Here is a 27,747-nt window from a genome sequence, read left to right on the forward strand (position 1 = left end):
TTTGAAATCCAGCAGAAGGGGTGCTTTTCCGGAGCGTGCAAACGGACAGGAATCTCTTGCCTGTCACTCCGATTATTGCCTTCTAATCCTAAGAAAGCTGCTGTGGGATTTGGGGCCATGCCTAAATGTCTTCACAAAAAGTCTTGTTTTCTATATCTCAGTGTCACAATGAGGGTTCCTCCCCAAATGACACATTTGTGGAGTAAAACTTGGAGTTTGGAAAAAGTTTTGTGTTTACTTACCGTAACTGAATAGAACTTTGGAAGAAGTTTGGAGATATATGTATATTAAGATCTGCAATGAGACAAGAGTGGCAGTTCAGCCCTTAAAGCTCTTGTGGCACAAGCCTGAAGTCTTGAGTTCGATCCCCAGAACCCATAGTAAAAGCCAGATGTGCTGGCAGGTGCTTGTAATCTTAGTGCTGCAGAGGTGAAGACAGGATTCCAGAGCGCATCCTAGCTGGCGAGTTCTAGACCAGTGAGAGACACCATCTCTCAAAAATGTGGTGGATGATGCCTGAGGTCAGCGCTAGGCTGACCTCTGAGCTCATCATGCAAGTACAGATATGTACCCACATACACACACACACACACACACACACACACACAAACACACACACACACAACCACACACATACAGTCACACAGAGACACACACAGTCATGTACACATATGCATACATACACACACATGGTCACACACACAGGTACACAGAGGCACACATACACACATATAGACACATACACAGTCACACACACAGACACACACACAGTCACACATGCATAAACACACACACAGTCACACACACACATGGTCACACACACAAATACCATGAAAACATAAAATATAAAGATCTGGACTGTGTGCCTCTTATGAATTTCTAGAACATTCTTATATTGAAACACAGGTTGGTAATTGACAAGTCCTGGTAGAATTTCCTTCAGCTGGAGTTACACAGCTCTGGCTTCCAGCCCTTGATCATTTCTTTCCCTCCTTACAGCACATGGGTGTGTTATAGATGGTGCAGAACAGGTTATAGGCTTTCTGACAGTTAGTGTGTAGTATAAATACCATGGTAGAGATTTAACCTCCTTTCCTGTGAAAATTTTCTTGCATCAATACACATCTGATTCTGAGTCTTAAAAGGAGATGTGTTGTAAACTTTTACAGTACTAACCTTGCGTGTTGCAGTATAAGTGGGCACAAGAAACAGCGCCCATCAGCTTCCACTGCAGTGAACTCTAAGGGATTCCCCAGGGCACTGGAATTGTTCTATAACATAGCCAAATTGGAAATTGCTTAAAACATGTACAATTGAGAGAGCTGTAAATTTGTTGTACTTAGTTTTATGTTAGGGACATATTTACTTGTTCTCGTATTTTCTCATTTTGCATGTGGGTGTGTTTGTATGTGTTTAGCACTGATGTGCCCGTGCCTGTGCCTGTGGAGGCCAGAAGACAACCTGTAGTGTATTCTCAGGATCCATGTCCACCCATGGTGGGGTTTATTAGGATAGGGTTGTCATCTGTTTGAAAATTCAGAGCTTTGAAGGCTAAATGCTACCTGAAACAATTCTTTTAAAATGCACAAAATTCCTGAGAATTGTTTCACCACCATTTTTAACTTATGGCTATCAGTGCACTTCTGTAGGCTACACATGCGTTTTCCCTGTCCTGGATATTCAGGATCCCTTCCAAGTTTCTACCTAAACATGGTAAGGGACAGTCTGAAGACTTCAGTAGCCCAGGGCTCACAAGATGCAAATTTCAGGACTATCTCCATGGCTACCCCCTCTCTAGCTCTCAGGATAATTTAAATTCCACAATTGTCTGTGTCTTCATAATGTGTTTTCATAATTTAAAATTTTAACATAAATGTTGACTTGGACTACATGCTTATTGAATGACCTTAAGAGGAAAATGAATTTGTTTTCTGTTAGACGTAGACAAAAATTCTGTGAAGCGTAGTGTTGGAGGATATTTGATCATACTGTTAAACTTGAGACTGTGGCAATAAAATCAACCTTGGATGGGGTGGGGGCCGGGCAGAGCCAGCAACTACTGGACAGGAATTAGCCATAGATAGTACAGAGGAGCCAGGAAGACGGATAGAGAAACACACAGGAAGGAGCAGGGATGGACTTGGAGATTGGCAGTCTTTTTTTTTTTTTTTTTTTTGAGATGGCTGGAGAGATGCTCTCTTCCTGGGTCTCTGGCCAAAAAGGTTGCTTCTTGGCCTCTCTGATCTAGCAGGTTTTCGCCCCCACATCTGACTCCTGAGTCTTTGTTGGTAAATAGAATGACAGAGACTTAGTTAAAAACTGTATTTGACGGCAGCAGAACTGGTACCAGTGGGACCAGAGATCTCGCCAGGCTGCAGCCTGAGCCGCGGAGCGCTGACTGTGGAGTCACGGGTCGCAGATGATATAGTAAAATACCATTAGACTCAGGTACAGCTGCTAAGCCCACGGAAAACCAGCAGCACGGGGGCCCTTATTGCTTTATTGGTGTTGTGATAGGGTACAAAATTTGTATTTCTAGATACCGTTGTATGTTTTGACATTTGGAATCGGCAGATACTTTCCTGCTATTCATCCTGCCTAGGACTGCTTTATCTTTTTATAAAAATTGGGAGCATTGCAGATTGCAGTGGAAAGATCCCTTGATGTACGGCACGTGGGTTGTTGGAGGCTTGCGGCTGATTCTCTTCTTGTTTTCTTCTGTAAGAGCAAGAGCTCCTTAAGGACAGCCTCGTGGAAAGGAGAGAAACAGGGTAACGGGAGGTCTTCGTGTGCAAAGCACATGGCAAGCATCAGCCAATTTACCGCGTGTGTCTTTACTTCTGGTCTCAGTCGCCTCTGCCGTGCAGGAGGGCTAATTTTATGAAAGGCATCATTGGCTGGGGTTGTAGCTTAGCGGCAGGGCACTTGTCTAGCATTTTTGAGGCTCTGGGTTCAAGCCCTCATCAGTGTTAGAAAAAAAAACTAATTTATTTTTAAAAACTACTGTAGCATTGAAAAAAAATGATTATTATATTTTCTATTGATGGCAACAGTTCGCATAGATATAATTTTCCTCCACATAACAATATATATATTTTCACATGAGTGTGCATGTTCAAAATAAAGAAAATGGCATTCTAAATTGTGGGGGACCCCTAGGTGTAAAAGAAGAGGTAAGAGCAGGGCTTGGGATGTTACTGTGGCACACAAGACTCTGATTTCAGTCATTGTAGGTGGTAGGAGCATCATAGGTGATGGTTGTTAGTTTGGAACTTGATCCTTCATGGATTCTGGCAAGTGTGTGCATGAGACCCATGTTTATGATGGGTAAAGATGGGGCGTGCTGCTGAACTCCATTCTGATGCCAGTTTTGCTAAGACTGTTGAAACTTTAAAGACAATTTATTTTGTTTTTAATTAGTGTGTGTGCGTGTGCGTGTGCGTGTGCGTGTGCGTGTGCGTGTGTGTGTGTGTGTGTGTGTGTGCAAGTGCCGACAGGGCAGAAGAGTTGTTGGATCCCCTGGAGCTGGACCTGAGGTGTGAACTGCCCAACATGGGTGCTGGGAACCCCCCTGGGGTCCTCCGCAAGAGCAGCAAACCACCTCCCCAGTGCTGAGATGCCAAGCACAAGCCACCAAACCTGGCTTTTCCTCTCGCCTTTCCTTTATTGTTTTTTAATGGTTGTGGAGATGGAACTATAAAGTTCTCATGCTTTCACGGCAAGCACTGGCCAGATTGAACCACCTCCTCAGTCCCGACTGCCTTTTTCACACAACGTCTCCGACGCACGCCATTCATTTTTACAGCGCTGTCCGCCTTGTTTTCCAGCCCATGCTTTTGTCCCTAGACACAGAAGCACCTGGTTTTCCTCTTTTGTAATCTTTGTTTGCACTCAGACATTCGTAGTCTTACAAGATTGCTCTCACACAGAGACCTCCAGTTTCTGAAACGTCTGTGCTGACGGACATGTCCAGCTGTCCACTCAATGTCTCTTCTCTGTGAAGTGTGCTTACCCAGAGCTCTCCCACCCCTTCTTGATTTCAGGCTGCCACTCATTATCATACACTGTTTCTTCTCTCTTGAAAAACCCCTCTTTGCCTCCTGCTCTATATACCTGTTATACAGCTCAGGGCCTGGCTTTGTTTGCACACTGAGAAGTGTGCCTCTGATGCTCTAGCCCTCCTCGACCGCTTTCTCTTGGAATTTTCCAAACCGCTGCTGTGTCTTTATTGTTGCTTCTGACAGGTGTCTAAATGGGTGTAAACCCTAAGGGCCACAGGTTCTTTTCCTCTCTGGATGCCCAGGTGCATGGTAGGTATGATGTCCATGCTTGCTAACAGATACGTGACTGCAATTTCATTATTCTTTACTTAATCATCAGGCATAAAATTCGGAAAAACATTGACGTAAGCTCGACACACAGAAAACTGCAGTGACCCTAGAGTGTTTGATACTCCACTGATGTGTTGAAGGGTTTTGTTTTCTCCCTTGTTTCACTAGCAATCAAAGAGAAGTACGCGGACTGGACAGAATTCCTCATTCGTGATTTGACTGGTTCTCGGACAGCACCTGCAAACCTCCTGGAAGGTGTATGTATTGCTATTATTCATCTCTTAGAGCCCCGAAGCACCCTGGGCCTGTGATCTCAAACCTAGTGGCACCTTTGCACGTATCCTTCTGCAGATACATGTGGGCACAGATGATTTTATTCTCGCAGCTGAACTTCCTGTTTTTTACTCAGTTACATAGGTGATGAACTTGAGTGGTATTGACTGATGTTTTCCTGTGTTATAAGCAATACGTGGGAAGTCTTCTCTGTTCGAGTGCATTAGATAGTTATGTATTGGGATGTCTTCTCATTACCCTTAAGCCTTATCTTGTAGGATAACTTTTCGGCAGGTGATGACTAAGCAGATTTATGTTCTTACTGTAGTCTCCTGCAGCCCATTAATAAGTAGCAACATTAGTTGTTCATCCCGGGTGCATAATAACTCCATGATCTCACATGTATGTGTCACCTAAGACTATTGATTAGCTTTCTCCATAAAACAAGAGGAGACATGGCTGACTGTATTGGAATGTAGCTAAGGCAGGTGTTAGGCATAGAAGCAGAGTAGTTTAATCTTGAGTCTTGATACTTTGTTTGAAAACATTATACTGAAATATTAATAGTTCTTATGTGTACTTGAACAGAAAGACAAAGGCAGTGTGTCACATGTAATTAAGTTACCAATTCTGTCTCAAGGGTACCCCAGGAAAGGGGAGCCCTAAATGAATGGCTGGGAATAAGATGTGGATTTTTGTTATCATTACTATTATTGTTATTATTATTATTAACATTAATTTTCTTCCTTGGTTATGGTATTAATACATAAGACAACCACCATGTGATCTAGTGTTCAAAAGTGTTTTGTGTTAATTTCGCCTGATATATTTATCTTAATGGCTAACTTTGACCATTGGGTTAAAAGACTACAATGATGATTACTCGTTTCATAGGGACAAGTTGCCTTACCGTGTTAATTGTTAAACATATTTGCCTAAGACACTGACTAAACAGATACTCTTCATATGCCAAGAAGGTTCCTCAGAAAGGGCAGTACTTAAATGTTCCCAAACCAGTTGCCTGGCTAAGTAGTAATTACTCTCTTCATATGCCAAGAAAGTTCCTCAGAAGGGGTAGTGCTTACACGTTTTCCAAACTAATGTCCAGGTTAAGTAGTAGAGTAACCTCACATAATATAGCCAGATGTTAAAAAGAAAACAAAAAATGCCTGATCTTCTAATCCCAGCACTGAAGAAGCAAAGGAAGGCAGGTCCCTGGGATCCACTGGCTAGGCAGCCTAGTTAATTGAAGTTCCAGGCTAGAGAGAGACCCTGTCCGTGTCAGAATAGTTGATGATGACTGAGGAACAGCACTTGAGCTTGTCCCGAGGCCTCCACTCATGCACAGGCATGTGCACCTGCACTATCCATATGGCCCCCCCCCACACACAATGAGAAGTTGAATGTAAGTGAACACAAACATGTATTAGCCATGTCACCTGTACACATCTGCACTCCTTCACTTCATCTGTGATGACAGGGGTGAACTTCTTCTCTTAAGGGGTCACGGTATAAATTTATAGCACTATAGTAGATACATCTGTCAATTTGAAAAATAGATATTTTGTTATCAGGTATTTTATCTCTGGGTGCATCTGAGTATAATTTATTGCTTTAAAATGTACTAATTTCTAACAAATGCAATTTTATTTGGGAAGGATAATTTGTGTGATAAAATACCAGCATAAACTGTTATTTTCTATTTACTTGTGATTTTTTTGTTGTTGGGAAATGATGTCAGCTTGTGGATGTGTGTGAGGGAGGAAAGGGAAGCGGGTGTGTGTGGGGGTGATGGTTGAACAGAGGATCGGGGAGGGGGGTGATGCCAGACTGTTTGGCAATAGCTTGGATGATGGTGTGAGAAAAATATTATCTTCTGCTGTCATCTGTTTCCATGAGAACCTTAAAGTCAAGTTTAAAATACGGAGTTTTGCTTCTGTTTAAACAGCCTCTGCGAGGGAAAGGCCCTATAGACCTCATTACAGTTGATTCCTTACTAGAGCTGCAGGACTCCCAGAACCCCTTTCAGTACTGGATAGTTAGTGTGATTGAAAATGTCGGAGGAAGATTACGCCTTCGCTATGTGGGATTGGAGGACACTGAATCCTATGACCAGTGGTTGTTTTACTTGGATTACAGACTTCGACCAGTTGGTTGGTGTCAAGAGAATAAATACAGAATGGATCCACCTTCAGGTAAGAGCTGACACTTTTCCTTTGTGACATGCTTGAGATAGCAACCTCCTGTGGGTGTGTCTCGGAATGCATCCTCTGATGTGTCTTTTACATGCCGGTGTGTGGATTTTAATTGTGTTGACTTCAGAATCTTTTGTACGGAGACTAAAATCCAAGGTGCTGATCAAAAGCATTCTCAAAGGAGAACATGGGTGCTGTAGCCTCAGGAAGCTGGTCTGCTTCCTATGGTGTCACTGGCTCAGAAATGGAAGGAGTGATAGATTGGGGTTCGAGCATCATCTCCCCATTCTTTAGGGATTGTAGTCTTGGGAGCATATTCCACATTCTCTTGCTTTCCCATCTTTCTGATTGCCTGTTTTCTATTCATTTGTTCACCCATTCTTCTGCCCACATTCATCCGTCCATCTGCCCTTCTGCCTATCCATATAAGTTACTATACATCCATTTATGCATGTGGGTCATCTATATATCATCCATTCTTCTGCTCCCTTCCTTTCTTTTTTCTTTCTGTCCATCAATCCATTTATACCCATTCATCTCCCCACATCCATCCACACCCTCCCACTTACCACTTACGTGGCTGTACACCATTTATACATTCACACTGGCCAGCCAATTGCTCTCTCTATCCATATACACCCATTCATTTGTCCAGATTCATCCATACCCCATTCATCCACCCTGCTACCTTTCTATTTACTCAATCGTGCAACCATACACCACCCATTCATGTCTATCACCTATCCATCCATCATCCATCCACCTATCTGTCTATATCACTTATCTATTTTTCTATACATCCATCCATGCAAATTCCATAACACCTGCTTATGATTATGTAATTCATTTTGACAAGGAAATAGCAACCAAAGGATTAATCTGTTTACCCTTTTCCCCTGTCAAGTGTCCAGGCAGCTTCCAGTGTGCTGGCAAATGGCTTTGCATAGACGTAATTGGATAGAACAGTGCATTCTGCCCTCGGATAGATCTGTCCAAAATCTCATATTTACAGAATAACTATTCTTAAATACTGGTCATAGTCTAGGTGATTCTACATCTGTTACGTTTATTTTGATTCCAAATATGTGGGGCATGCTTGGTGTGAATCTCTTTCTACAGCCAATGACAGAATTGTGATTGAGATTAAGCTGCTTCTCCAGGCCCCCCTGGCGCTTGTAGGGAGTAGCCTGGGTGCAATTAGAGTTCCCAGGTCCTAGGCTCAGCACATTTCATTGCCTCTGCTGATCTCTACTACTCTTACCAACCTTTTGGTGAAAAACCTCGGAACAGCAATGTCACATTGTTAATGCACCTACATAAGCCAAGGAAGAAATACTTCTTTTTGATAGAATTTTATTCTGTGGTCAGCTTTACAGGTATATTTAGAACAACTAATTAGTCCAGGGCTTCATTAAAATTGCTACTGTGTTGGTTGCCAGTGTGAGTCTTGTGAACGTGAAAGTGAGAAGTTATATTTACTGCATCTGTCACTCAAGGGCTCTGAGTGTGGAACATTTCCTGGTTCTGGACCCCGTGTATTTACATCTGTGGTAAATCTGACAGGCAGATAGATGTGTAACCTGGTCTTTTATAATAGCTGTATTGTTGTTGTTGACATTTTGATACGCAGCCAAGAAATCCTTTTATACCTTAAGCATTTTGGGTGATAACAAACAAAGATCTTGTCCATACTGTGAGAAAAGATTGAGCTCAAGTTTGCCCAGGGATTCATAACCTGGCAGGAAAAATTTACTTGTGGGGAAAGGTGGCTGTGTAAATCTCAGCCCAGGGCCTAATTGCTTTATAAATTCTGGAAGGAACTTTTCCTTGCCAGTGCAAGGATTTATAGTAAAGCAAAGAGTTTCCAGTTGCTTCTTAGATTCTTTCTCCTGTCTTTTCCCTGTGAATCCCAGGACTAAAAGTCAAAAGCTGAAGGGGAAAATCTCCCTTTAAGAAACATTTGCTTGTGAGTCTTCTCACTTTGGATGATTCTGTCTTTACAATGCATGACTAGACCGTGCTTATCTGTCTTAGAAATTTCAGGACATAACGCTGATTTCACAGAAGAGTTCATGAGTTTGTCTAAAGACTGGACAAGTGATTTGTCGACAGTTTATTTCTCCAACACTTAAAGTGTTGGTGTGAATGGTTGTATATGGGAGAGAAAGTAAAAGGCAAAATGTCACTCAAATATAGTAGTTACAAGATGAAAACTGGAGGCTGCTACTTCCTTCAGTGAAATAATACCCCTGAGAAAAGAGGCAATTATTACTCCGATTTTACACATGGGAACAGAACCCGATATGTTATATCTGTGTAAATTAATTTCAAATCCCAGGGTACCTTGCGCCATTTAAATGGTAGCATCATTTCCTGAACTGAAATGGCATAATGAATACAAATTCAGACAGTATAGAAAATATTAGGCTGATTCTCTTCTTCCCAGACACTAATAACCCAATACAAAATTACCAGCATTCAAAACTGAGTTGGGTTGCGGAGGTGGCATTGGGGGAAATAGAGTAGACTACATGTGTGCATTGAGAGGAAGGCTGTGGAAGCTGACCTTGCTGCCAGATCCCCTCTGCCATGCCTTTTCTCCAATGTCATCACCATGCTTGTAAATAGTCTCCACTTCTCACTTTGTGTTACTCTCTTGTTTTACTTTCTAAAGGACACTTTCTTCCTCAACTGTTCAGTCTGAGCAGATAGACTAGAAATAGGTAATAGCAAGTGGCTGGGTCGTTGTTCATTGGAAACTCTGGGAAAGGTACTGGATGTTATACTATGTACTTCTGAGGATCTAGCATTGTGGGACTTTCCATGTCTAGCCTGAACTCTGGCACTTGAGAGCAGACAGAAAGCAAATGAAGGCATCCCATCCTGCAGTATGGGAGCAATTATGCAATTGTGCTCTGTGTGTGAGATACATCAGATGATTGACAAGTGATTTAAACCATGGTCAGAGTATTTTGGCTAGCCTTTGGTTTTCCAAGAAGGTTGTCAAGTCAGGGATAGGTTGGGAAGCCCACTTCTTCAGCTGCAGATGTTTAGAAGACATGATAGATGTTTTGGTCTTACAGAAATGAAGGAAACAAAATTCTATCCTTTTCTAAGTCGAGACTTATTTTTTTAAAACGTCTCCCACATTGATTTCTTCCAAAAAGAAATCATTCTTTCAAACATTTAGATAGATCCTGGAATCAGAAAATTTCAGGATAGAACTGAAATACTTCTTGCCTAAACTGTTTGTGTTTTCAAAAGAGTTGGTGTGTTTGAAATTTTTTTCTTATATTGCCCAAACAAAACACCAGAGTCTGGGTTGCTTAAACAGTGGATGTTTATTTGATCACAGTTCTGAAGTCTGGAAAGCTGAAACAGGAGTGCCAGATTTCTAGGGATCTGGTGAGGGCTCCCTGGCTTCTACTGGCTCTTCCTGGAGTTCATCAGCATACACTAATTCTCTTAAAGGGCCATCCCACCAGACCCCTCTTAAGCCTCATCACCTTCTACAGCTTTTCCTCCAAATGTCACACTGGAGATTCGAGGTTTTATGTAGGAATTTGGAAGGACACAGATTCAATTCATAACATTTTCCAGTACTTTCTGTCTCCTAATTACTATTGCTCAGTCTTTCCTCACTGGCACGGAGAAGGAGGGAATCGATTCATGGTGATGGTTAGACCTCTGAAAAGGGGGCCCTTCCACAAGGCCTCCATTTACTTATGGTTAGTTATTTATTTTTCTATTTAGGGTGATGTGGTTTCTTTCTGCAACACTTTCTACCAGAACATTGCAAACTTTTGCATGAAGGGAGATCTCCTCACTTTCCTCTAGGCTCCTGGTGACAGATGGGTGAAGGCCATCTTTTTAATTGTTTATGACTTCCCACGACCAGTAAATGGAGTCTGATGAACACTGTTAAATTCCCTGCAGTGCAGGTCATTTTGAGAACATGTTTTATGTCCTTTTAATAGACCTGTTTATTGTTCATAAATTCGCTGGTGTACCCAGGGTGGCTCTGTCTGCTAAAACACGCACAGGGAACATTGTGCTCTGTGAATTGCATCCTGGAAGTGTTTCGTCTTTACAGGTGGCAGAGAAGGCTGTCCAAACTAAGTTTTACCTTTGCAGAAAAGATGGTGCCTTGCCATGGTGTTAGATCCCATCTGTGTTAGTGACTTTCCTCATTGCTGTGACAAAACACCCAACCAAAGGAAAGAAGGCTTACGTAGCTCTACTGAGGAAAATCACATGTATTTCTGTTCCTACCTAAAAATGCCAGATTAGGGGGAAATATTCTCCTAGAGGTAGAAAGTTCTATATGAAATGCTAGAAAGAATCTTAGGCAAATAGAAGATACTGTGTTCGAAGTCACCTTCCGTGTCAAGACCTCAGACAGTGTGTTGGTAACTTGGCTAAGTCTGATAAGGTCTCTCAGCAACTATAATTATATCCCCCCAAATACAAAATAAACCCCTATAACATGGGGGCTTTGAGCTCAAGGTGAGTTTAGAAGCTGTAGGGATCCAAATATATGGCTTCATGCTAAAAAGCAGACATGCAAGAAATTAAAAATATAGCCTGAAGGTTTAATGTTGCCTTTTAAGTGTGCTTAAATTCATATTCATATCCCAACAGTCTGTCTGAGGCAGTGAGGGTTGATATAGGGACGATATAAACACATCTACTTCCAGTGAGAGCTTCCACAAATCCTATTTTGATAAGGTCTTAAATCTGTTGTGATCAGGCCATAAAATTCCCCTACAGTTTCAGCAATACATGAAAACAGTGCTCAATGTGTTTTTTTCCCCTTTTAATTTTGCATGCAGCCTGTATAGCCTCTGTGTGTAAATCTTCCCCCTCCTCCAATGCCTGGGGGAAAAATATGGGCGACATGTGGTATGTTAGGAATATTTCAAGTATAAATATAAAACTTGGTTTGTAAATTTTAATTTACCTTTTAATAATTTTTCTGACTTATATGGCCGTGTGTGTGTGTGTGTGTGTGTGTGTGTGTGTGTGTGTGTGTGTGTGAGAGAGAGAGAGAGAGAGAGAGAGAGAGAGAACTTGAGATTTAATGGAGAGTGTTATAATAACTGGGTGCTGGACCAGCGCTATTCAGAGGTTAGAAATTTACCAAAGAATGATTTCTCCATCAGTGGGAGGATGTTTTAGGTGATACAAAGAATCGTGGCTATAGACGATGGAAGGTCTTGCCAATGGGATTAATGCCACTCAATTACTTACAGAAGACAACAGAACACACAAATGTTCCCCGAGGAAGAGCCCTGTTAAGCAGTCTCCATTTCTGATAGCAGAATCCCAAGCCAGCCGCTCTTTAGTTTCCGAGAATCCCTTTAGCAGGTGGCTGCTCACGGGGAAGTGTGAGCACTGACACTTGCTATGGTATCCTAGGAGCAGAGGAAGACAACATTTAAAGAACCAACTAACAGAATTACAGTCCTTAAACTCTTTGTGGTTTGCTATTGCTACAGAACTCTATCCTCTAAAGATGACTTCTGAATGGAAATGTGCTCTGGAAAAATCCCTAATTGTTGCTGCAGAGTCTCCTCTTCCAATGGAAGTATTTAAGGTGAGTTGTGAATATTCTCTCTCTCTCTCTCTCTCTCTCTCTCTCTCTCTCTCTCTCTCTCTCTCTCTCTCTCTCTCTCTCTCTCTCTCTCTCTCTCTCTCTCTCTCTCTCTCTCTCTCTCTCTCTCTCTCTCCTTTCCTTGCTTCTTCACACCCCTCCCTCCCCTCTCCCTTTTTTCAAATATAAACTAAACTGTTGGGAGGCTGTGGAAATGGCTCAGGGTAATGCAACTGCCATGCAAGCATGAGGTCCTGAGTTTGGATCCCAGCACCCATGTAAAGCTGGACCTGTTGATGCACATCTGCAACTGGATGTGTTAAGGCATATCTGTAACCCCCGCACTCCGTGGTGTTAACGCACACCTGTAATCCCCGCACTCCTGTGGTGAGATGGGAGGCAGAGACAGGATGGGCCAGTTGGCCTAGTGCTGTGAGCAAGAGACATTGTGTAGATTGACAACTGAGGATGCCTTCTTGTTTTATAGGCATATTTTATAGGCGTACTGTGGCATGTATGTGCCTTCACGCACACACATGGGCACACATGCATGCACACCTCATATGTACATGCATATTGTGCATATATATCACACATACCAATTTGAAAAAGTAAAGGAAAACTACTGTACGGCAAATCTTGTTCCACGGTGAGGAAACTGCCTGCTTTGCCCATTTCCATTTTAAACTCTGCAAATTGTGTCTGCTCCCCATTACTACTTTAAAAACGACTTTTCATAAATATTCATGTCATGGGATGTTGATTAAAATATTTTTGTTTATTCTGCTCTCTGATGAAAATCTGTTTCATCCCCCCCCATTCCATACTGAATCGACAGAAGAAATTACATCAAGTCTAATTTTACTGTTTTCTTTAAGGGGTTAAACATGGTCTGTGGGGACAGTTCAGTGGGTCAGGCTTGCCTCGCTAGCAGGAAGACCTGAGTTCGAGTCCCTCGGGGCCATGTGAAAAAGGGGGACACGGCGGCACACACTTGTAATCTTAGCACTTGAAAGGTAGAGAGAAGTGGAGGTGGGGGCTGTGGGGGGAGGGAGGGAGGGAGGGAAGAGAGGGAGGGAGGGAGGGGGGAGTTTTTTTCTTAGACTCAGTTTTCTCAGTGTCTGACGAGACTTGTCTGGAGTGTCTGCTCCGCACCAGGCTTTTGCCGGGTCCTCCTACAGCAGCAAATGGAGTAGGAAACATAGTTTATCTGCAGTGGATTGGCAAGCTCTTAACTTCTAGAATCACATTGCCACCGTAGGCATGGCCATTTTAGTCTGAGGGGCTTGGGAGTGGGTGTTGATCTTCCAGGGTGGGCTCGTGAGAGCCTCCAGAGTTCTCACTGTCCACACTTATTTTGCGAGGCCTTGTTTTCCATTGCTTTCGGAGGTAGCTGGTGTTCTAGCTTCTGAACCTTTAGAGGAGTATGAACTGTTAATGGGGTTAGTGCCGGACCTTTGTGCTGAAGACGTCAGTTTGGGTTTCACTGAATTGGTTAAATTAGATCCTTGTTCATCAGCTGTTTTAACTTGCCATACTTTCGTGGTTGCGTGTGGGCTAGTACCTTAAAAAGAGAACAAGCCAAAGCCCTCCGTACTGCGTTACACTTATTGTTTAGGACAAACTTAAGGTAGGTTTTTGGATTGTCACCTTAGTCTGCCATTGTGGTTTTCAGAACCCCCTATTGCTGGGGTTTTTGTGCTAAACATTGCTGCCTCATTTTCCCCAGGCCTATCAGATATAGTGTGCTGCTTCCCCTGAGGGTGCTGTGTGGTGACGAGTCTCCCTGGGTACCTCCTCGTGGTTTTTGTTGCTGTTGTTTTTAATTTCCTAGCTCCCTTTCACCTGTGCTTTTTTTTCCTGTTAAATTATTACTCATCTTCCAATCTCAACTATTAATTCTCAGAGGAATTCTGTACCTGCGCTCCTGGTCTGAGTCCCCAGCCTCAATGAGGCTCTGTGATCAGCTCCTGGGTATCCTATGTGCCACAGTAATGTGTAGTCATTTGTGTGGTTCTGTGTCTAACAGCCACCGCTTTTTAACTAACTTGAAGCTCCAGGAAATAGAGGGCTATATGTTTTGTGCATGGTTGGAAACATAATTCCTGGCACTTAATAATGATTTGTCAAATAAATTAACAGATTCTTGAATGGACCACATGCATTTAACTCACTAGATTTAAAAATTCCTAGTTAATATACTTATGGATTAATTGAACATATAACTGTACTTAGAACTGTGAATACTAAGACTTGAAAGGCAGAAACATTAATAATCTCGATCCGTTTTTAATTAAAAAGGAACCGATTCATTAAACATTTATTGGGTAGCTATTCTCTGCAAAAGACCATTATGTCTTGTTGCCCTGATTCCGAGATTTAATTTAAGTTGGTCTGCATTTTCTAAAATGCACTCATCTCCTTTCCTCACCTTAAACTCATCCTATGAGAATTCAGACTATTCTTTTGATGCATTACCATCTCAGAATTACCATCGTACTCAATGTTCTGCTATAACTAAGCATAACTTCAAGAGTAGGTGCTGAATACCTCATGGGGCTTAGCACAAGGAGGGTGTATGCAGTAGGCACTTCATAAGGAAAAGTTGGCTGTACTCAGTACTTGTGTTGTTAAAGTGTGTGAGATACTTTTTAGAATGTCTTATTTTATTTGATGGAAGAGAAGAGAAGAGGACAAGATAATTTTATTTGCATGGAGTCCATATTTAATTTATAGGCCTTGAGAAAAGTTTGTTTCCTAAGACTACTGTAAAAAATTGCCACGGACTGAGCGACTTTTTGAAAACAATGAGTTTACTTTCTCATACTTTTATAGGTTATAATTTAAATCAGGCTGTGAACGGGTTCAGAATCTACCTGAAGAGAAATGTGTTTGGCAGTCTGTCCGACTTTTGGGGCACCTGTCACATCTAAAATCCCTTGGTTTGTAGTGACATCAGTCTATTCTTCCCTCTTAGCTTCTTATGATCACGTGACCTCATAGTCTGTGTGTCTGTCCACATTTCCCAGTTCTAATAATGACACTGGCCATTGGAACAGCCCTTATGCTAACCAGAACGACCTCATCCTAAGTACATTCGCAAAGATCTTGTTTCCACATGAGGTGTCCTATTCATGGGCTCCAGCAGATGTAAACCTGAAGGGGATGAACTTTTTTATCCAATTCCACTACATTTCACATACAGTTAATAATTTTATTAAAAAAATACTCTGCTGAATTGCTAATTATGTTCAGAGGAATTACCGGAAGGTGTGTGGTGTGTGATGAGGTCAAATGGTCTCTACAGTTGCTTCATGCCTTTTTTTCCCCTCTCACATGGATTGTTAAGAGTCCCTGCAATATTCTTCTGTAGATCTCTATAAAACTGACCCCCCCACTTTCCTTTTCATGCTATATGTATGTATACATGTGCGCATGGGTACATGTATATGTTTGTATTCCAGTGTGTGTTGAGGACAAAGGTGAACATGGGTTACCTACCTCAGCTGCTCTCCACCTCGTTTTCTGAGACAGCATCTATCACTCAGTTTGGAACTCAGTCATTTGGCCAGACTAGCTGGCCAACGGGCTCCAGCCATCCTCCTGCCTCTGCCTCCTACTAAGTGCTGGGGTTACAGGCACAGGCTGCCATAGCTTTACATGGGTTTAGGGCTCCAAACAAGTCCTCGTGGCTGCACGGCAGACACTTTACCAACCGAGCCACCTCTCCAGCCCCGATAAATCTCCATAGACATACTAGTGATGATATATATATATATATATGTATTCCACCCACCCCACCCCCCGTTATGATCAGGGTTTCTCAGTGAGCAGACTTCTCTTCTCTTCCTATCGTTATAGCACCAGGAATATATGTTTGAATTCAGCAGTGACTCATCTGGGATGCATGTTGTTATGGAAAATTGCCATAGTGTTCTGCTGTTATGAGATAGAAGTCAAAGCTAAGCACATTTAATGGCCAGATATGAGCAGTGTTTCCAGGCAATTCTTTTTATTATTTTTACACTTTAGATAAAGTAGGTGGTTTGAGGGAATGCATCTCATTATGCGCATCTCCTTTCTTTGGGCGATGTATCCTCACGCTCCGCGTCTCTTCGCGCAGTCAGTCATGTTCATGAGCTCCGCGTTCCCTCTGCCTAACACAAGCAGAAACAATACACCAAGAAGCTCATCAGCAGGCTTTTTGCTGTTCTGCACCTGGATCCGAGACAAAACACCGAGTAACTTTGAGACTGTGCCATTTTGAAGGAATTCTGACTGACCGTTTATGGACAATAGAGACAATCCTCAAAATGTAAACTCAGTTGAAAGATAAGCAGTTAATGTCATAAGCTAAAATAAAAACTGAGGGACATTAGAAAATATACTTTATTGGAAAATGAATAAGGATAATAAGGATTTCTCCCTGACAACCAGCCTAAGGATTTAGTGCTTTAAAAGGTTTAATAAAATGATCCCTATTCTGGAAGGAACTTATTCTTTAAAAATGGCCGAGAAGGGCTGGGGATGGGGATATGGCTCCATGGTGGTGTGCAAAGCCCGGGGTTTGGTCTCCTGCACCTCATACACCTGATGTGGTAGCACACAACTGTAATCCCAGCACTGTGGTGGGAGAGGCAGGAGAACCAAGGGGTTTGGGGTTATCTTGGACTACTTGAGTCTCTGCCTCAAAAATAACCAACAACGATAATGGCGTGGGGGATCATGTTGCATGGTCACATGATTCTTACTTAGAACACATTTGCCTGCGTTACCATCTGGGTAATTTCTGCTAGGGCTCTGTTAAAGATGCCTTTATATGTGGACGCAAACGTCAGTGATAGAATAGCATTCACCTGTTTGCAGCCCCTGGGTTAATCCCCCCGTTTGGTTAACTGACTTATCCCCTGCCACTGTGCTATTTTTATCTTTTAAAAAGAGCTAGCAAGAGGTTTTCCTCCGAGCTCCTTTCTACCATCACTGAAGCTCCGATGGACATGTTCATCCAGCTTTGTGGTCAACAGTGTTTATTGTTTCAGTTTTCTAGTTCGGTGTCTGCACAGAGAGAGAGTGGCAGGCAGGGGGCGGGGTGTGGGGGAGGGTTTGGAGAGGGGAAAGGGAAGAGAGACAGGTTTAATTATATTAATCTAGAAAGATAAGATAGATTCAAATATATATATATATGACTAAAAGGTTAGTGGGAACTTGGTTTCAAAATAGAGCCAATGAAGAATAAAAACTAAGAGCTGGTCCATAATGAATAACCACATGCTGCTCTGCAAAGCTTTCTTTATGGTCTTTGAGGGATGAGACTCAGGTCATCAAGCTTCTACCACGAGCACCATTCAGCCACCTCCCTAGTCCTCCTGATTCTCTCTGACCCTTGGACCTATGAACTTCCATTGTGTTCATGTTGTGTGATGTTGTGTGTTCCCTCTTACGTAGATTCGATTTCCTCATTAAACAGACGATGGAAACGCAGTGTGCTGGAGGAATGCACCGACAGAGTTGGTGTTCAATGATGGGTTCTGTTTCTAGTCTGCTTATTTTCTTTCTCCCTCTCACCTGACTCCTGCCTGCCACAGGTATCGAGGTGTTATCACCAAACAGTTGAGACATGGCTGAACAGTGAGGTCTCACGCTTCCATATTCTTTATTGCAGCTGAGGAGAGGGCTGTTTTTATGTAATATGTACACGGGAAACTTGAGCTATGATTGCCTTTGTTATTGCTTCTCTGCCCAATTCCTCATCCGTCTCTATGGGTATCAGAGAGGTCAGGATAGCAGGTTTTGATTTCACCAGAGTTCTTAATAGATCAAAAGCACAGCTGGAGCTTGGGACGTGCCTCAGTTGGTAGAGTGGTTGTCTAGCATGCACAAGGCCCTGGGTTTGATTCCTACCACCACATAAGCTATGTGATAGGACAATCTCAGCTATTCAGAGTGGAATGAGGAGGGTCTAGGCCAGATTTGGCCAACAGAGCAAGCTGAAGGCCAGCCTGGGACTCATGTAACCCTGTTCGAAAACAAAGTATGTCTGGTCTGAGTACAGTTGTGCATTGTTTAACAATAGAGGTGTCTTCCGAGAAAGACATCCTCCAGTGGTCATGACATTCTTTGAACAGCACAGAATGTTCTTCTAAAATCCCAGATGGTGTAGGTCACTTAGCACAACCTTTTCACGCATACAGTTGGAATGTGTAGTAAACAGGAGATGCGCGAGGCTGTTGCCGATGTAACACACATTTTAAAGAATCCCGTTTTTAATAAATAGAAGGCTGTGCTCTAAAATAGCAATAAAGTATAGTATAACAAAATGTATAAACCCACATCACACTCTTCCACTCTGTTGTCAAGTATTCTGTGCTGAATAGGATGATGTGCCCAGTATTTCCTTATGACCCTACAGTAGGGTTGTTTACATGGGGCCACCGTCCTGTGACATGTTACTGTCTACAATGTCTCTAGACCATAGAACATTTTCAGGTCGGCGATTAGGATCGTTTGGGGCACTGTTGTACAGGTGGTTCATCATAACACAGCAGGAGGCTGTACTTCAACAGTGTCCTGGCGTGGTTCATTTTCCGTCACATTTGACACAAAGAGCTGTTAAGCAGATCCAAAAGTCCATCCAGGTAGCTGTGGGAGACAAATGCACCTTTCACCTTTGCCGTCTGTAAAGAGAGTTGTCACAGTGGCTGATCTAGTTTGGTGAGATTAGCCGGCACGAGGTGCCTCTAATCCGCGCGTTGTGTTTGCCTTCTGAATTTGTTACGTTTCATAAACACGGCAAAGGGGCAGCCGGGAGAGGACTGGTTGAGGCCATTTGTTTCTTTGTACAAAGATCCCACGCACACGCTTTCCTAAGAGTTTGTTCATGTTGCTGGGGAGAGCGCTGCCTTGGTAAATACTTGGCAGTGCCTTCTGAAAAAGCGGGGAGACATGGTGTGAATTCTAGTCTTGGGGGCGAGACTTTTGGGCCTCTGGGCCTCACTAGCCAGGCAATAAAGCTCTAGGGATCTGTCAAAACAAACAAACAAACAAATAAAATATAAAGGAAGAAAAGAAAACTGCAAGGTGCCTGAGGAACTAGCCCATAGATTTCTTTCAGACCTGCATCCACATGTGCACATACATGTGTGTGTGCATATCCACACTCGCACATACCTGCACGGAAGAATCTGTTCATGACACACCAAAGATTCTGAACCTTCTAATTTCTTTAAACTTTACTTCAGTGTTTTAGCCCTGGCTGGCCTCAGACCCGTGCTCTCCCGCTTCAGTCTAGCGAGTGCTTGGATTGCAGATGTATGCCACTTGGTGGTGTTTCATTTCTTCTGTTTTCAAGCTTCAAATTATGTTCCTGTCAGGGTGGTGATAGATTTAGCCCTGAAGAGTGAGTCTCTTCTCTGTTTTGGTGTTCAAGACTTAGGTTGGGGACCAGAGAGACACTGAGTGTGGCAAAGCAAGGAATGCTCTTCTTTTTCCTGTCTGGTATAGCCAAAGGGTTATAAGAAAGGACGGGCCCGCCATGTTCTGTGCATCAGGGTTTATGGTTTCTACCTTTTCTCTTGTTCAGCGGTAGATACAGCAACAGTGAAACGTGTGTGATAGCTGTGCTTTGCCTCAGGAGGGACTCTTAGATTCTCCCGGAAGTGAGTCCTCTGTGTGGAAGCAGAACTTTGGCCAAGGCACTGAGCGATACATATTTATATCACAGTGTGTTTCCTTCTCGTGTCTGGAGGCCCCAGTCGTTCTTTTAAAGGAAAGGGGTGTTGACTGCACGGCGCCTGCCATCAGGTTAGCTGTCCTTTTGTCATCTGCTCGGTGTCAACTACTGAGCTTGTGAGGGATGGAGGCTGATGTTTGTAACTGGCTTTCGTCTCTGGGGCCCTCTCTCGCCATCCAGGGTTGGCAGGCTCTGTGACATGTGACGCATAGGCTCTCGGTCTGTGAAAATATTAAGCTGATTTCATGTCCATCTTTTGCTCCTCACAGAAAGGGGAGTTAGAGGAGTTGGGGGGGCTGTGGGTAAAGTGCATGTCGTACAAACGTGTGGACCGGAGTTTGGATCCCCAGAACCTACACAGAAAGCTGGGTGTGGCAGAATGTGTGTGTGTGTGTGTGTGTGTGTGTGTGTGTGTGTGTGTGTGTGTGTGTGTGATGATGCATCAGAGACGGGCATATCTCTGGAATGTCTGGAACTCACTGGTTAGCCAGCTTCACCAATCTGTGAGCTTTCATGTTTAGTGAAAGATTATCTTTAAAAAAAAAACTAGGTAGAGAGCAGTTAAAGAAGAAACCAGATATGGCCTCTGGTCTCCACACATGTTGCACATGTGTGCAGAACACTTGAATTTATATATCATACAAATATATGCATACCCCCCCAACACACACAAATGAGAGGCAGGGCTTGCTTGTGATAATTGTTTGTATTCTCTGGGTTCTTGAGCCCAAACATGAATTACAAAACAAGAAAGAACCACAAGGGCCATGGCATTTTGTGAGTATTGGAGAAAAATCGTAGATGAAATAAAAAGGGCAACTCTGATCAAACAAGAGGTGTAATATAAAAGTCACAAAACACACATGCAGAGTTCACTGCAACAGTCAGGGGCCGCATGCTGCTCTCTGCAGTCTGTTATGTAGTAACTTGATTTCTAATTTTAAACATCGAAAATGGAGGCATAGTGTCAACTCTCCATTGTCTATCTGGGAGCTGTCACTTCAGAGTGGCTTTAGTTCTTTTTGGTGTGGGGAGAACAGGGTGACGTTAGCGTTAGCATGAACTTAATGTAGTGGTTATGTGGTATGTTGGGAGTGCCAGGACTAAATCTCTATTAGATGTATAGTTTCAAAGGGCTTGTTCTACCACATTTTACTTTTTTAAGATTTAAACTCCAGCCATCATTGACAAGGATAGATTAGAATCCTTTCATCTATGGGGCATTTTATTGTGTATTTATGTCACATTTCAAGGAGGCATTTTACTTTCCATAAAAATGCACAGGGATGCCTACGTATAGTCTAATGTGCACAGTGTCTGTCTTGAACAGGAAGTTGCAAATAACAGGGACTGTGGCAGGGAAACCAGTAAGACAAAGTGTGAGCTTCTCATTTGACCTTCATACCATTCATACCTTCAGAGGTTTACATGAGAACTACATGGCAAGGTCATGCAGCCTTGACCTTGATCAGTGGATGGATAGATCCATATCCATATACATATGATATATGTATATCTATCTGTCTCTATCTATCTATCTATCTATCTATCTATCTATCTATCTATCTATCTATCTATCTATCATCTATCATCTCTCTAGGCACCTTTGAATGCCATGAAATAACAGTAAAGGCAAACGAAGAAACAAACCAAGCCATGGGTAAATCCCATGTAAGCCACCATCCTTTTCCAATGGAAACTCGTGAGGTGGTTTTGGTGAAAGTCCCTAATTGTTGAGTACCAAGTGATCAGAGACATGACTATGTGGGTCATTTCCCATTCAGACCACATCACATTGCTGCCGTGAGAGTCACGAGGGATAGGAAGCATTTGAACCTCTGCCGTCCTCAACTACACATGTATTTATATCACTATTCCTTAACACCGCATCATGCTCAGAGTAGTGGTACGTTTGCCGCTATGCCCTTTATTCCCAACAACATCTTCTAACATTACACACTAGGCCCCCAGAGCGATGGCAGGTAATAAAAGCAATGGGCTTGCGTACAGACGGCCACAAAGACAGGACTCCCAGATCTCTTATTGAGGGAGCATTGAAGTGGATCAGTGCTACAGGAAATGTTTTTGTGTCACTGGGGCAGTAGGACTCTGAGCTTCAATGATGAGTTAGTGCTGGAGGGGAAGGAAGAATCGGTAGGTGAGAGATTCCGGGAACATTCACGAAAAGTGACGAGGAAGCAGACGGCACTTCAGGGGTCTTGTTGAACATCTGACTTCCTTCTCTCCACCCAAGTCCGAGGTTCCTCGCGGGAGGGCTACGGTGGGGGTGCAGCGTGGCTCATCAAAGAACATGATGTAGTGTCTGGTGATGTTCTGGTCGTCACAGCGAGGTCTCCTGTGTTGCTGGCATCTAATGTGCCAAATATTCGGTGAAATATTCTATGGGGCAGTTTCCTACAAGGAATAACCTGGTCCCCAAAGTCAGCAGCATGAAATTCTGAGAAATTCTTACCAAAGGAACGATGACTTTGTGACCTGTGACCTGGAGAAAGGATGGCCAAGGAGCAGGTGTGACCTGTGGGAGGGCCTTGGAGCTGGCTGATTGGCTGCTGCCACCTTATCGTTTGCAGTCTTCCCGCCATGCCAAGCATCCACTACAGGCTTGCTCCCTGGGTCGCTGTGACTTGTCATGAAAAGGTGGAACTGTCAGTCAGTCGGCTGGGTGAATCATTGTTCCTTGCTAACTCCTCCCTCTGTGAAAGGTGGCCTCTCTACAGAGAGACAGCTTAGGATTTGTCTCCTGTTTCCATGGCGATGCTGGAGTTGCAGTTAGGTGGTCCAGATAAAGGGGTGCCTCTGGCTAATTGTGTCCTCCAGGGTGGTCAGGGTGGATGTGGAGCTAGTAGGGCAGCCTCCCCCAGTCTTGTTCCTTTTCAGCCCATACTGCCCAGAGCGCTACCCAGGGAACTTAAAAGGGCCTCTTGGCTTGTTGGCAGCGAGTTAATGAAGCAGGAGGAAGAAAAGAACAGAAATCGATGTTTATGCATAGAAATTGGACACTAGGTGTGCTTTTTATTTGTTTTGAGTGCGTATGCTTGTGCGCATCGACATGAGTGCATACACATGTGTATTTAATTGTGCTTGCCTGTGCATCCAGTTTAAAGGCTGGAGGATGCACTGAATGTTTGCCTTTCTCGCTGTTATCTTTTGCGAGAGGGCCACTCACTGAGCCTAGAACTCACTTTCTAGGGAGCCCTTGGGAGCCACTTGTCACAGACCTTCTAGGGTTACCGAGATGTGCTGCTGTGCCTGGATTGTTTGTTACGGGGGGGGGGGGGGGTGTTAACCAATTCGAACTCAGGTCCTCATGATTGTACTGGAAGCCTTTCCTGAGCCATTGCCTCATCCCCTGAGTTTCCCCTTCTGGCGCTGTAAGAAAGGGGAGGTATCTTGTTACTTGCCCATAGTTCTGTGTTGGTAGGTGTTAATCGGTGGAAGATATTCCTAATGCCTGTGGCTTTACGTAGTTTTTTTTTTTTTTTTTTTTTTTTTTTTTTTTTTTTTTTTTATCAAATAATGTAGTATCAGTTTTGCACTTAACCATGAAATAGCCCTGACATAATCACCTTTTATGAGTTGTGTGGTCCAGGTTGGCGTACGTAATACTTCATTTCTTCTTACTATTTTTTAACTTGATTGAATGCACCACTCGGAGATAAAAATTGCTTTTTACAGCTGTGAGCATCAAATGGAAAAGCTTATCGCTGTTAAGTGTATAGATTTTTTCATTACATTTTTGTTATAAATATTTCACTGGCTAAATTCAAATCAGTATGATGGAGTTGAAACGTAATAATATTATTGATTTAATAAATGCTGGCATTCCAATGTCATTTCTTGATAAAATTAATATTATGTGAGTCGTTTTCTAACGAGTATGAACAATAAGCCATTTTCAAACAAAAAAAAAGGAATACTATGAAACAAATGGCTTTTTTAAAAAAGTGTGGCATATGCTGATGTGAATAAAGTTACCAGAGTTCATTATATAGCAATCTGAATGTAGTGCTAATTAAAACCTTCCTTTAATTTTACTGAAGCCTATTCTTAGATATTAGGCAAGTTATTAAGGACTTGAAGAAAAACCTATGTGATGTTTAATTTCCCAGTAGACCAAAAACTGGCATGTTGGAACTAAAAAGATTAATATTGTGCAGTATTTGTGTATTCATTATTTTTGTGTGTCTGTGTGAGTGTGTGTGCACTGTGTGTGTGTCTTTCTCTGTACTCATTCTGTTCCTCAGAGGCAGGATCTGTCTCCTTTTGAACCTGGGTTTTGCATTTTGTAGGCAAAGCTGGAAGCCAGCAAGCCCCAGGACTCTTGTCTCTGCCTCACCTTGCCACCTTGGAGCTTGGGATCACAGGAGTCTGTCTGTGAGATGTCTGGTTTATTATGCAGATGCTGAGATTTCACTCTAGCCCTCAGCACTGGGCACCAAGTGCTCATAGCCCCAAGCCATCTCTCCAGCCACACTCTGCTGTACTTTTGTGTAAGCACAATAGACTAAATGATTTAAGGACTTCAAAGAAGTCAGGGGTGTATAAATTACATACGTATTTTTTGTTTAATTTCATATTAACATAATAGCAAGAAAATTTCTTATAGCCTTCAGTTCTGGAAGTTAGGCTCAGAATTTGGTTTTGTATGGGGATAATTGTCTTGCTTTTTTGCATTAAAATCCTCATCAAGTGCATTGAAATTGTGTTGTGGTAATAGTTTGAACTCAATTTCCTCTGCCACATTCTGCATACGTTTGCATCATGTGGGATGTATTGATCTAGTGAAGTGGAGATGTAGAATCTGAATTAGCCACATGCTCCATTCTAAGAGTATGACTTGAAGTTTTCCCAAATCTCTACAGTAAATGTGTGTGCAATGAATGAATGTTCAAGGTCAAGCAGACACCTGGGGCATGCCCGCTCTTTCTTGTTTTCCGTTTTCTTTCTCTCCCTATCACCTTCCATAGATTACTAATCATAGTAATTTGTATGTTTATGAAGGCCTTCATTATTCAACCCAAAGCTTGATCAACCCTGCCAAGAGAGTTTGGCTCTCAGACTTCCCAGATGACTCTGTCAGAAGCTATGTTTGATTCCTGAAGAGTCACCTATTATCCTTTTCTGGGAGCGGCAGTCACCTTCAAAGGGAAGATGTTACCATATGCTGATGTTTATAGCAATGGGGTGACCACTGTCTTAGCTGGTACACCATAATTGATAGTGATGGATCCCCAGCCTCTGCTTCTGAGAGGACAAAGGAGCTCTTGTCAGAACTGTAAAGCTGAAATACCAAATACATGGAGGTGTGTTCAGACCTATTCCTCCAGAGTATCACTTCATGTTTCTCACGGCTTGGATGTTTATATTCAGTTTAAACTGCATCTCAAGCCTGTCAATGTCAGAACCACATCATCTGCCCTGCTTGCCGTTCATTGTAGCTTAGTGCTTAACATACAGTGTTTAAAACACCACTGACAGATGGAGACTGATGTGCAGTCACTGATGAGATTAGCCTGTCGTGGTTCACACTGATAATGGTAGCAGGAAATAGGTATCGATGAGGGATGACTGATGAAGCACCAAAGGCATTTTGCTGCACACATTCCTTCCTTCATCCTTACTCAATGAACCAGCGCACAAAAGTAGAAAGGATATTTATCCATTATTGATGAGGGCCTGGGGCTGTAGCTCAGATTGGAAAGTGCTTGCCTTGCATGCATGAAGCCCTGGGTTCGATCCCCAACACAAACCAGGTGGAGTGGCACACACTTGTCACCCCACACTGGAGAGGTGGAGGCAGGTGGACCAGAAGTTCGGGGTCATGCATCACTATGTAGGGCGTTGGACTCCAGCCTGGGCTGCATGCAATCTTGCCCTGAAAAACAATTGGCGAAGACTATGGCAGGATGGATATTAACATTTTGTGAGGCCATTCTAATATCAGAATTCTCTCTGTTACACATTTTCCCCTAAGCCATTGGAGGTTGTGCATAAACAGTCAAAATGAGAGGTTTTTTTTTTTTTTTTTTTGGTTTTTCCGAGACAGGGTTTCTCTGCGTAGCTTTGCGCCTTTCCTGGAACTCACTTGGTAGCCCAGGCTGGCCTCGAACTCACAGAGATCCGCCTGGCTCTGCCTCCCGAGTGCTGGGATTAAAGGCGTGCGCCACCAACGCCCGGCCAAAATGAGAGGTTTTTAAGTAAATTATTATTAATAGCTGTCACTTTTCAACTAGGTAATAAATAGCTTTTAAAATTTTAGGGAGCCTACAGTTTACAGGATTTTCTTTTCTTACAAATTGTTGATTTTAAAATTACATTTAATTAATTAATTAATTAATGTGTGTGTGTGTGTATACACATACCTGTGCTCCAATGCACACGTGGAAGCCAGAAGACAACTTGTGAAAGTCTGATTCTGTCCTTCACCATGTGAGTCTCCAACCACCACACTTAGCAGCAGACCCCTTCACCTGGCAAACCCTCTCACAAGTCCAAATTTTCGATTATTGTTTTAAAGCACTGGCCTTGGAGTCACGCTGTTTGTGTTTGAATTTGGGCCCTGAGTGCCTGCGTTGGTCACTAAACCTCTCTGTGCCTTAGCCTCCTCTCTGTAGGATAGGTACCACTCTACTGACCCTGTGAGGGTGGACCACCCCACAGAAGTACTTACAAGCATTCCTAACCTCTTAGGGATGATTGCTTCCACCTACCAGATCTTAGCTACATAACCAAGTCAGACTTAGTGCAGGTCAATGGGTGCTCATGGTGAGACCTGCTTGGGTCTTGGAGGAAGCTGACTTGGTGAGTCCTGAGCAGATAAAAGGCCGGGTATTACAGATTCCCCTTCACTATGGCATGCCACTGAAGCTTGTCCCCAAGAAGAGGTGGTCATGGTGGCCTGCTAAGACAGTCCTCCCATTAAAAAAGAATATTTTTTAGTTTCAATCAATAAAAAACTACTTTAGAGTAAAATGAAAATGGGGGGCTTGGACTCTAGCTACGAATGACATCACAGGTATTTGTTACAGGAGAGTAGTTCTTCAGTAAGACATTTAAGTGGACTCCAGTCCATGTAAGTAAGCAGGGTTTCTTGATGTGACAGGCATATTTGCACGTGTCGTAAGGACTTAGTGCTCTGTGCTGGTATCCGTGGTACAGCCATCTTTGATTCAGCAGTTGTAGGTAACTTCCTAGAGCTTTGTCAACGGTTCAGTCTCTCTCTTAAGCCACATGAGTTTTCCACTATCTCTCAGTGGAAACTGAGTTTGCATATTCTCTCCAGGAACCCAGAGCTCTCTTGTAGCATTGGGGACAGGTAGCCAGCCATTTGAAGAGGAATGCATGGGTTCTGACTGCCTTACCAACCCCACTGTAATTGAATTTTAATGACAGTGTCTTCTTCCTGCTTTCTCATAAGTGATTATGGATGTCCTGACACATACATAGAGCTCTGCTGACTTCCGTGGTCACTGGATAGTGTCAAATTCCTCAATTATCCTAAAAGCTTGGCATTTTTTTGGGAGTGCTAAGTGACTTCTTTTTACTCCGTACACTATATTCACCTCTCTCCAGCCTGTAAATCCAAGTTGCATGACTCCAGCTGAC

General features: G+C 42.9%; 1 protein-coding gene across 7 annotated transcripts in view; it reads left to right on the top strand.

The window, feature by feature from the left end:
- Sfmbt2 (Scm like with four mbt domains 2) overlaps positions 1-27,747 on the top strand; it is a 187,508-nt gene that overhangs the window by 76,432 nt on the left and 83,329 nt on the right. For 6 of the 7 annotated variants that reach the window (XM_076572824.1, XM_076572822.1, XM_076572819.1 and 3 more), the window contains 3 exons: positions 4,500-4,588; positions 6,553-6,799; positions 12,298-12,395. In XM_076572824.1, the coding sequence (XP_076428939.1) occupies positions 4,500-4,588; positions 6,553-6,799; positions 12,298-12,395 (434 nt within the window). The remainder of the gene's footprint in view (positions 1-4,499; positions 4,589-6,552; positions 6,800-12,297; positions 12,396-27,747) is intronic. The other variant, XR_013051468.1, reaches the window with a different exon arrangement.

The sequence above is a fragment of the Peromyscus maniculatus genome, chromosome 5, assembly GCF_049852395.1.
Source record: "Peromyscus maniculatus bairdii isolate BWxNUB_F1_BW_parent chromosome 5, HU_Pman_BW_mat_3.1, whole genome shotgun sequence".
Lineage (NCBI taxonomy): Eukaryota > Metazoa > Chordata > Mammalia > Rodentia > Cricetidae > Peromyscus > Peromyscus maniculatus.